This window comes from Phyllopteryx taeniolatus, chromosome 12, assembly GCF_024500385.1.
Source record: "Phyllopteryx taeniolatus isolate TA_2022b chromosome 12, UOR_Ptae_1.2, whole genome shotgun sequence".
In the NCBI taxonomy this organism is placed as follows: Eukaryota; Metazoa; Chordata; class Actinopteri; order Syngnathiformes; family Syngnathidae; genus Phyllopteryx; species Phyllopteryx taeniolatus.
Window position 1 is genome coordinate 948,892 of NC_084513.1, and position 11,594 is coordinate 960,485.

Below are 11,594 nucleotides of genomic sequence, written 5' to 3' on the forward strand. Positions count from 1 at the left end.
TAAAAAAAGAAAATTAAATTAAATTTTTTTTTAACCTTACATTTAAGGAACAACAATTCCCCATTGAGAATTTCTTGTTTTTTACAGAGGTGTTTGATACAAGAGTCATTGCGCTGTAATGTTTTTTTTAATGGATGGTTCTGTAATCATACTCGAGTAAAGACTATTAGTGTTAAGTCACTGATGGTGTAGCGGTACACTCGCCTGCCTTTGGTGCAGGCAGCATGGGTTCAGTTCCCACTCAGTGACGGTGTGACAGTGAGTGTGAATGGTTGTCCGTGTTTATATGTGCCCTGCGATTGGCTGGCGACCAGTTCCGGGTGTAGTCCGCCTTTCGGCCAAAGTCAGCTGGGATAGGCTCCAGCGCCATGCGACCCTAACCAGGATAAGTGGTGTTGAAAATGGATGGATGGACGGATGGACTAAGTCACTGATGGTGTAGTGGTACACTCGTCTGAATTTGGTGCGGGCAGCGTGGATTCAGTTCCCACTCAGTGACGGTGTGAATGTGAGTGCGAATGGTTGTCCGTGTCTATTTGTGCCCTGCGACTGGCTGGCGACCATTTCAGGGTGTAGTCTGCCTTTCGCCCGAAGTCAGCTGGGATAGGCTCCAGCGTCCCGCGACCCTAACCAGGATAAGCGGTGTTGAAAATGGATTGATGGATGAATGGACTATTAGTGTTGTTGCAATGAGTATACACACTAGTCCATTCAGCGAGGCTCCCCCTAAAGGAGATAAATGCATGTTGGAAATGACACTCAGGAGCTGGGCAGTGTTAAAATGCACTCTTGTGTTCAAGCAGCTGCACGGAGAGTCAGCTTCTAGCATCAGCTAGCAGGAGGAGGCTAATTTCATTCATGTCATGTTGATTTATGAACATGGGGCTGTGTTTACACCTGGCTGAGATGCATTTGCAGCATGAGTGAGCCTCGGTGCACTTACATAGTCCCTCTCCCACCCCCTCCATAAAACATACACATATCACATTGCCACATTTTTACAACAATAATAAGTCTCCGAAATGAGTTTCCTCCGCAGGGTGTCCGGGCTCTCCCTTAGAGACAGGGTGAGAAGCTCAGTCATCCGGGAGGAGCTCAGAGTAGAGCCGCTGCTCCTCTTCATCGAGAGGAGCCAGATGAGGTGGCTGGGGGTGAGAAGCTCAGTCATCCGGGAGGAGCTCAGAGTAGAGCCGCTGCTCCTCTACATCGAGAGGAGCCAGATGGCTGGGGCATCTGATTCGGGTGCCTCCCGGACGCCTCCCTGGTGAGGTGTTCTGGGCACATCCCACCGGGAGGAGACCCCGGGGACGACCCAGGACTCGCTGGAGAGACTATGTCCTTCGGCTGGCCTGGGAACGCCTCGGGATCCCCCCGGAAGAGCTGGATGAAGTGGCTGGGGAGAGGGAAGTCTGGGCATCCCTGCTAAAGCTACCCGACCTCGGATAAGCGGTAGAAAATGGATGGATGGATGGATGGAATAAGTCTCCATTCAGGAAATGTGTTTGGTGTTTTTCCAGATCAAACTGTGACGACAAATAATGGAAAGAAGAAGCACGGCCGTGATACACACAATGACGTGGCTGTCATAGCAGGTATGTTTTCACTCAAAACTTTTTTTATTTTTTATTGACTATTTATCAGAATGGAGGTGTCTACTCGACATACAAAGACGGGTATCAAAGTCTATACATTGCAGTATTGGTGCATTTATTAGTTTATTGCAGTGTTAATTTTGACAGCAAATTTTGATTTAGTTTTAGTGTTTTGACTAAAATGTAATATAGTCTTGGAAAAGTGAAGGGAAACAAGGTCAAAGTTCAGTTCACTGTTGTAAAAATGATAATGGCCCAAATGCATTATCATTATTATTATGAAATATAGTTGTATTTCACTTAAGTTAAATACATATACAATTAATATTTTATCACTGTTTTCAAATCTCTTTAGGTACAATTTTAATATAACTTTTGTGTGCAATGCATTTTTTATTGACTCATTTAAGTGTACCGTATTTTCACGACCATAAGGCGCACTTCCAAGTCTTAAATTTTCTCCAAAATGGACGGGGCGCCTTATAATGCGGCGCGCCTCATGTGTGCACCGAGTTCCAACATCTATAAATGTTGTTGTGTGATGAGCGCTCCGCTTGACTTTTTTTTTTTTTTTTTTGAGCATTTCCTGCTGAGACGCTGCTTACACAGAGGAAAAGCGGACGTGGCTGAGGACAGGGGAGGGTGCGTGAAGTAGGACGCTAAAGCCACGCCCCCGCGCCGGGGTGTTTTTTTTTTTTTTATAACCGCTTGACTGACTGGGAGCATTTCTGGGGTGTGCATTGTGCAAAACAACATCGCTTTGGCTAAGGACCCCCGAAAACATCCCATACGAAGAGACACGCTTACGAAGCACAGATAAAACTGCAAGCTATCAGTTACGCGGAGGAACATGGGAATCGAGCAGCCACGAGAGAATTCAAGATCAACGAATCCATGGTTCGCAAGTGGAGGAAGCCGGAAAACTCACATCGCCAAGTCAAAGCGAACACAGCTTTACTAAGACTAGGAGGCAGCGCCGGGCGAGTTACGCCATAGTTTGTGAATGGATCTTGGATGCTTGTTCAAGCTTTCGCACGGCAACGAGACTGACTCGAACCTGGCGTGTTTGATTGAGAACTTGCCCAGCTGTTCATTTCGGATACAGAAGATGAGGACTTTGATGGATTTGTGGATGAGGATTGATCCGAAAATAATGTGAATACATTGTTAAATACTTCAATAAAGTACAACCGAACTCAGTTTTGCTCCCGCTGCCTTTTTAAAAACATTGTTTTAGCGTGCATGCATGCTACCGTATGTTTTAAGCTAGCGTATGTTTTACCATGCCTGCGCCCAATAATACGGCGAGCCTTGTGTGTGTGTGTTAAATACAGAAATAGACCCCGTAACTGAGACTGCGCCTTTTAATACGGTGCGCCCTATGGTCGTGAAAATACGGTACTTTATTTTTCCATATTCAAGAACAGTGTTAATGTTCACACCACGCATGCATGTTGCCGTGGTTTACAATATTAAATACAGTTTATAGGAATACAATTTCACTTCTGTATTTTAATTTGTCTCCTCATGGTGGTACTTGGAGAGTAAGTATTTTCATGGATGGTACTTGGTATAAAATGACCAAGATGGAATTAAAACCTCATGAATGTGTTAAGAAACAGTACGATATATAATTAACACACATTTATGAGTGCTGCTTCGGAATAACAGCATTTTTACTGAACACAAAGTTCAAGCCACCCTTCACACACACAGGATTGATTTTTTGATTTGTTCTCGCTTGATTTTTATTTGGGGGATTGACAAGAGTCATATTTTATGAGATAAGATAAATTTGATAAATAAGATAATACGTGAAATAAATAATTATAATAAAAACAGTTTAAAGGTAAACATAGATCATTTTACACTTGGGACTCATTTTACACTTGAGACTATGTGAGTCCCAGGATGCACCTGTCTGGAAACAATGAGTCCCATCCCTGGCAATTTATCATCACGGAATACAGATACAGTAATCCTCTGCTGTATGACGGTTGTTGCTTCACGGTCCTGCCATATTGCAGATTTTTATTTGTACGATTTGTGCAAGAAAAGCAAGCTTGCTGCGTCGTGAGTGGCGTGGCAGGTGGCACCACAACATTGAAAATGTATCGAGTCCACAAAAAACTCCGGATGTCCATTGGATGGAACAATAACTCACCCGACTCTGCCTTTGATTGGCTAGCACCAAGATGGGATTTGTACTTTTGGTTTGCTGTGTGTGGAGGCGCTTTACCAACACACACACACACCTGTTTGTGCTGTCAAGAAAGTTTTTTGTTTTTTTTAAAGTGTTTCAAGCCCTCCTTTTTTTCTGAATGTCTTTGGCCAAACAATACGGGACCGCTTCAGTAATATGCTGCCACCGTCTGCTACGTAAGGAGTGCAGCTAGTGAGTGCTCCAGCAATGCTGGCTTGAAACTTTATTTTTAATTTTACTCTGGACAGACAACACAACCTTTTTTCCATGTCCTCCTCATGTGTCTTCATAGCCTGCTTATATTCGGTCATGTGTTTAAGCGTTTGCTGGTGAAACCTTTGGCAGTAATATTTTTGTCCGTGTGCACCCCCACCCACCTCGGCTGTCATCACACTGTCACCGTGCTATGTTCAACGCATACGCCCCAAAAACTGTGCATTAATGACACCTTCAATTACAATTCGGAAACATTAAACCTGCAATCCACAACAATTTTTTGTTTAAAAAAAAAAAAGTCATATTCACCAAAGCCACTAAGAACAAGAGATGACATAATGCAAATTAAGCTTGTCAGCTCCTCTAACATCTTGCTGTCTTTTTCAATATTTAGTGTCCACCATATACATTCCCACGCTGGCCCAGTTAGTGGCACACCGCAAATGACGTAGCGGTAACGATGGCACGCAAATTAAGTATTCTGCCGTGCAATATGGGCGGAGCGCGGTTGTAAAAAGCACACTAAATATTATTATTATTATTTTACGTTTCTGTAGAATAAAATAATCATTCAATAATTGATGTGTAAACTAAAACAATCATAAATATTGCAGCAAGCGAACAACATCTACCTCTTTTCAAGGAGTCGTTTCCTGCAAGCAGCTATTTGAGTGGTCACGACCCGGCACTCCTCTCATCCTTACCGGTCTGTTTTTATTGCTTCTATTGATCCTTATTTCATTCCTTTTAACCTGTGTGTGTAAATTAACTTGCAAGTGACCCAGCGATGTGGTTTGCGAGCACTTTTAACTGTGAGCGTCGTAACATTGCTGCCGCTTCACCACCTGTGGCGTGAGGTGGAGAGTTTCTCCCTGCCAGCTGCTGCGACTTTCTTCATCTCCCTATGGACACCGATCGCCAGTGACATACAGCTGAGGTCCAGAGACGTGGCATGAAAATGGAAAAAGGGGAAGAGGAGCAAAAACGTCTTCCCCCAATGTGTTCTAATGCACTCGCAGCCATAGATATAATAGTTATTTTATATTTATATTCAGTACAGTAGCTCTATGCTAACAGCAGCTCGCGGCTGCTGGATTCAATCTCAAACTGGCTGTTAATTTCTTATCATGTCGTACGGATTGGCTCCCTCGTCCACTTCTCCCGCCTTTTCAAACAAAATTAGTTCTCATTGGATTCTCTGGCAGGCATTTACGTCTGGTTTTTATTCGCTGACAAAAACAAAATGTCAATACAGTTCGTCATCGTCTTAGTTCCCGGAAATCTTTATGTAGTCATCGTCTCATTTCAGTCTGAAAAAAAGGTCATTGATTATGACTAAGACAAACATTTTTCGTCAACAAAATTAACAGTTAATTGTATTGTGTCATATCTTTAATTTATCATATTGCATTTTTATACAATACATTATTTATGTATTATTTTTCTACATTGTGATGTGAGTATATTTTTTATACAGTATTCATATATATTTATATATATATATATATAATAGGTCATATATTTTTACATTTTTATTATTCAATGTAATATTATTTTTCTACATAGTTTGTGAGTGAGTTTCAATATACATTTTTATTTCTCCCATGTGTATTTTATTGCATTGTTTTGTTTTTTAGTAGCACTGTGCAGTGGTTAGGACGTCTGCCTCATATTCCAGAGGCGTTTGAATCTCAGCTCCCTGCTTTTTACTCCAGCTTCCTCCCACATTCCAAAAATATGCTTCTCAGATTCCTGGGTCAAGTCAAGACTCTGAAATGCCAATTGGTGTCATTGTGCGTGTGAATGGTTGTATGTCAATTTCCATCCATCCATCCCATTTTCTGTACCGCTTTTTCTCACTAGGGTCACGGGGTTGTATGTCAATATGTGCCCTGAAATTGACTGCCGACCAGTCCAGGGTGTACCCCACCTCTCGGCCAAAGTCAGCTGGGAAAGTGTCCATCCAGTTCACCCACAAACCGAGAGAGGACAAGCCAGTATAGAAAATGGACTCTAATCAGTGGTCCCTTGAGATACAAGTGATCCGACTTAATGAGTTTTTCAAAATATGAGCCGTCATTCGGCCGTTTTTTTTTTTTTTTACTTTGATTTGCGAGTACAAACTTGCCATACAAACACTATGTGCTGGCAGTGAACTCAACTCACTTCCCATTAAGCAACAGTTTGGCAGATAGTGAACAATTCTACAAAAAAAAGACGCTTCAAGCTGTTTAAGGCTACTCCCGGTTGAAGTTTACTGTCAAATTAAATATAAAAAAGAGAATTACAGTTGTGCATTTAAAACAACCAAATGCCTCCGCTGGGTTAATACTAAAACATAATGTTAAACGCCCTTGACAGGCCAACGATTACTGTCGATCGTCATGGTGTTCTTATCACTTCAAGCAACGGAAATTACAGACAATGTCACAATACTCGATCCTCGCTCCTTTTTATATCGTAGCTCCTCCGACCAGAGAGCCCATCGAGGACATCCCCCACAGCGCATATTTGTAGTGACTAGTAAATATGGCATGTACAGTGTTGATAGGCTGCTTATGTATTATGTGGAATGCAAAAATAATGTATAACCATCAATGTTTTTTTTTTTTGTTTTTTTTTGATGTGGCCAAATACATTTGACAAAATTACATCCTGTTACGAGCCAGTGTAATTAAGTCATTTCAGTACTGTATTAAAACTATTGCCAAAAATAAAACAGAGACTCAGCAAAAAAAACTGGAATAATAAAAGGAATTACAAAAAAAAAGATCAACCATGTTATCAACCATACTAAGGTGTTACAAATAAACAAAGCTACCTACAATGTGTGACACGTGGCTCGAATGCTGATTACGAGCCACGAGAAAAAGCACAACTGAGCCTCCATGTCAAGACTATACGGGAACTGGAAATAGTGTGTAAAACAAGGCAATACTTCTTCTAAAATTTTATTCATAAACAGAACTGTTCGCAAGCCGGGGCATTCCTAAATTGAGGTGCCACTGTATCTGTTAAAGATTTTTCGATTATTGTGTTTTACTATTTCTTTTTCTCCATTTTGCTGTGAGGGTGAGTGCTTAACCACATACAACAAAAAAGCGTCATCTTTTTCTTTGTAATTGTCACTGCAAATGTCAACAGAGAAATCGCTCATGTTTGGGCGTGCGGGGAAATTGAAGAGAATCCATTCATAACTGAGGTTTCCATAACACAAATATGGATTTTTACGCCAGTGAATAAATAGATGAACTTCCACAGTGTTTGGGTTGCTTGCTCAATAAAGTGACAGTTTTTAATATAGAACCCAAAGTGGTTTATGTGCATAGTATTCCCATCACTACCTCATGCCTCCAGCATTGTTTATTATTATTATTTATACAGTTGACATGCAGCATAAGTTTGCACACTTTAAAAGGCTTTGATCCCCAAGCAAAACATAAGTAAGTTAGTACTTGTGGAAACCCCCTTTTTTGGCAAGCTCAGGGATGAGACAGCTTTTGCATAACGTGCTTCTTCTTTGAGCCACTCCTTGCATTGTTGTTCTTTGAATCATTTAGATGTTCACTGGCAAACTTAAAGGGGGGCCTGAACATCTGCTTTCTTGAGAAAGGGGACTTTGCGGTCCATTACGTGTGATATGTTTCTGACTGTTCTTAGTGCCTCAGTTACCAACGGCCTTCGAATCATTTCAGTGCCTGTCAAATGAGAATAAATGTCTTGTAAATTTGACACACCACAGAGAAGAGTGTTGGTAACAACCCTGCCAAATTTGAATGATTGAAGAATAACAATTTAAACCAGCAAGTATATAAAATGAGGCTTCAAAATCATGAAAAATCAGCCCTTTCTCTCAGCTCTGGAATTCTGTGGGGATGTCCGATGAATGCGCTGAAACTGCGCTGCATTCACGTACCGCTATGTCTAAATTTGTTCTTATACCTACACGTGCCTACCTGTTTGAGCTGCGAAAATGGATCTTGCTTAAAGCCTCCGGTGGCTGGAATATATCCCACGGAGCCGTCGCGGGGCTTTCTACGCTCCGACGAGCAGCACTGGCCATCAGCTAGCTCGCGAGCCAACAGGCTACTGAAGGCTCCACGGAGTGGACGCCACGGACAGGCGGCGTACGAGTCCGCTGTGCCATCTCCACCGCCACCACCTGCTTTTATATTGGTGTGTAGGTCCACAAAATAAAGATACTTCAGGGAAAGTCAACCATTTATTAACACAGTAGCATTTTCAAACTGTATGCATAGCTAGCTAGCTAACTGTACACTGTAGTGGTTGAAATTACATAGTGGGGAACGTAAGACTCATGGCGGTCGCCCGACTACTGGGCAGCTCGAGTTCTTATATGAAGGGGACGGGACAATTAATGTTGGACACCAAAGTGCGTCACTGTGCGCACTTTTAGCCAAGCCGAAAGTATTTTGGGTAAAAAATGAAATGTAATTTTCAGACCTTGATAGCTATTTTACAGAAAATCGCACAGGCCTTTTTTTTCCACGATTAACAGTTAGGTTCCAATAAAGCATCTGCAAATAGGTGAATTTGCGAATGCTAAACGCCAAACAAACCGCTCGGCCCATGTATTTCTAATAATAACGGTTGTCTACAGCCAGCAAAAGAAAATGTATTAAAAGAAAATCAAATTATTCTCCATGGTCAGCAGAAGGTATATACCGGAATAAAATCGAAATTACATCATTCCTTTTCTCCATTGGAATGCAGTAAGCCATTAAACATCTTTTTCGGACACTAAAAATATAACATGAAACTCCTCCCTTGTCCAAATATTTATAAATTATCTGATCGGGTAGAAAAAAAAAAACAAAAACAAAAATTTCAAGCGTTGTGTGTAAAATTAAACCCATTTTACCAAGGTTGTATAGTTCAATCCAGTAATTTAAAAAAATAAATAAATAAAGAAGCAGTTTCATAGGTTTCAATTGGCCAAAAGTCTCCACAAGCAAGCCAAGAGATGTAAAGAGTATATTATGATATATTAAAATAATTGAAATAACAAAATCAGACAAAGTCCCCACCTTTGAGATGTTTTATTACATTTGCATTTACACAGCTAAAATTGTTCAAAAAGGGGTGCGAGATGGACACGAATGGCCAGCGGATCAACCCTTGTTGATTTGAAAACATCACAATGTGAAGTAGTCACTTGCAAACTACAACCACAATAATAAACAAATTATTGAAAGAATACCTGCCTGCATTATTATCTTTGTAAGGGAAGAATAAATACAATGAATACAGTTCTTGTATTAGATGATATAAGTGTATTACCTAATATAGTGCCAAATGTTTAATTGTAACCTGAAAGTCTTGCATGACTATCTTGAAGAAAAAAAAAAACAAAAAAAAACAGTGAAGGTAATGATAGCGTTACATGCATCACAAAGTCGTAGGCACATTGTGTGAAATGAGTTGATTCGTGACGACCTCTCAAGCGAGGCAATAATCAATAATGATCCATGCTGCTCCAAATCATTTTCATCATCGTCAGTGGCGGCAACATTTGCTCACTCTTCCATTACATCCCCGCCGCCGCCATTTCCCCCGCCCCCCACATCCTGCCCTTTTGTACAGCTTATCAGCGTGCCATCCCAAATGACTTTCCACGGTAGTGTTTGCAGGGGTGGTGGGGGTGGGGTGGGGGGTGTAGTCATTTCACGCAAGCCCTTATTTATGAGCGTGTTAACAAAAGATGCCTCACAAATGCTGATTTAATGATCTTTTTTTTGTACTAATGGATCCTCCCCCGCTGTTTCTTAGGAGTTGTCACGGCGGCAGCCTTCATCTGCGTGTGCGCGCTAGCCGCCACTACCCACCACCTCTATCAGCGGCGGCAGGCCCGGCGTGACGACGTCGTCAAGCGGGAGGGCGCCGCCGCTGTGTACATGGACTACAGGACTGAGACACGCCCCCATGGCTCGGTGCGGGAGAACATGAAGGAATACTACATCTAATCTTTGCCCGACACAAAGCACCCAAGTCTGTTGTACTGGAGCATCCCTCACAACTAATACCTTGACGCTTGCCTCGGAAGTCTCTCAGACACATCCCCGGATTGAAAAAAAACAAAATAAAAACTCGAGCTGGAACGAAGACCACCTTCAACGTGTTTCAGCATGCGGCGGCAGTGTCTTTATTTGTTGTTGGTGGAACTGTCATTGCGGTTCCTCTCTTGTACACAGCAGAAGATGAATGTTAGCCCTGAGGGCACGGCGTTGGTGCAAAAAAAAAGGCGCATTATAAGCTTTCCGACGTGCCAGATATTCCCGCATTTCCATGGGAACTCATGAGGGAATGTGCACGTGGCCGCCATCGGAGAAGGCATAAGGTCAGTGCTGACCTAAAGTGTATGAGTGCCTCATTTAAATACCAACCTTTTAGAAAAGTAACATTTGAGTAGTTCTTCCCCGGTGACGCTCACCTTCGGTGTTTGGACATGACGAACAGAGGACACCAATTAAATCCAGGAGGCTCAGCGCTTTTGTTGACCTTGTGCACGGATCCGAACCCCTTCATGCTTGGGAGTGTTTCTGGGTTTCATGTCGGCTCCCTTGGTATTCCTTAATGCACCCTTTGGGCTGCGTACGTTTAGTTGTAGGCTGGCAATTCCTGAAAGTGTGTCCTACCTTTGATAGCTGTGCTGCTCCTTCTTGTGTATTCTTAATTTTTCCAGTATAAGAAAAAGATGTATATTGTATCAAGAAGGCAACAGTGAGGCAGATAATTTAAGCCGAGTAATAAAAGGAATACAGTGTGTAAATAAAAATGAATATTGAATTGTACACATTAGCAAATGTGCATCTCTGAGTATGGTCGGGGACAGACTAAGATGTCGTCCCACTGAACGAGAAGGTGCCTTGCCAGTTTCAGGAATCGTGGCTGCAGCGGGGAATACACTAATGGGATATCGCAGAGATGAAATGTGGCAGCAGATGGTGAAACCGTGGCATCAACATCTGGTCAGGCCTCAGACCATGCCTCGACATCTGACTAGGCCTGAATATTTGACCAGGTCTTGACATCTGATTAGGCATAAAACATCTGAACAACCCTCGACATCTTACAACTGACTTGGCCTCAAACACCCAACCAGGGTTCAAAATCTAACCAAACTTCCAAGATTTAACTCGAGCTGCGAGCAGCTATTAGCAGGCCCTCGCAGCTCTGGCCACGTTCTGGCATTACTACAGTGCAGGCCACCCAAAAACACCGATACATATTTCTGGAAGTTGTTTTTTAAGAAGAAAATAGCACTTTAAAGTATTGTACTTATATACAGGAATAACAAAATAACTTTTCATGACTGCATAAGAGGAGGAGGAGGAGGAGGAAGCGGGGGTTGGGGGATTTCTGGGGGCAGGGCAGGAGCATAATGTACAATTCTTCAAAGGACTCAAATAAATACCCATCAGATATCAAAACACTTTGGGTGGAATGATGACATACTTTAAAAAATGCTAAATGAAGAAAAAATATTGGGCAACAGAAAAAATTTTTACTTTTTTTTTTTTTTTTTGAACACTTGCTTGTGGAACACCCTCAATGTATGCACG

The 11,594-nt window shown here is 42.0% G+C and overlaps 1 protein-coding gene across 3 annotated transcripts in view; it reads left to right on the plus strand.

Annotated features, from left to right (window-relative positions):
• Positions 1-11,373, plus strand: part of LOC133486862 (contactin-associated protein-like 5) — a 192,033-nt gene extending 180,660 nt beyond the window's left edge. For 2 of the 3 annotated variants that reach the window (XM_061792622.1, XM_061792624.1), the window contains 2 exons: positions 1,518-1,592; positions 9,802-11,373. In XM_061792622.1, coding sequence (XP_061648606.1) covers positions 1,518-1,592; positions 9,802-9,995 — 269 coding nt within the window. In that variant the 3' untranslated portion in view covers positions 9,996-11,373. Of the gene's footprint in view, positions 1-1,517; positions 1,593-2,172; positions 2,783-9,801 lie in introns of those variants that run through there. The other variant, XM_061792623.1, reaches the window with a different exon arrangement.
• The last annotated feature ends 221 nt before the right edge of the window (positions 11,374-11,594 follow it).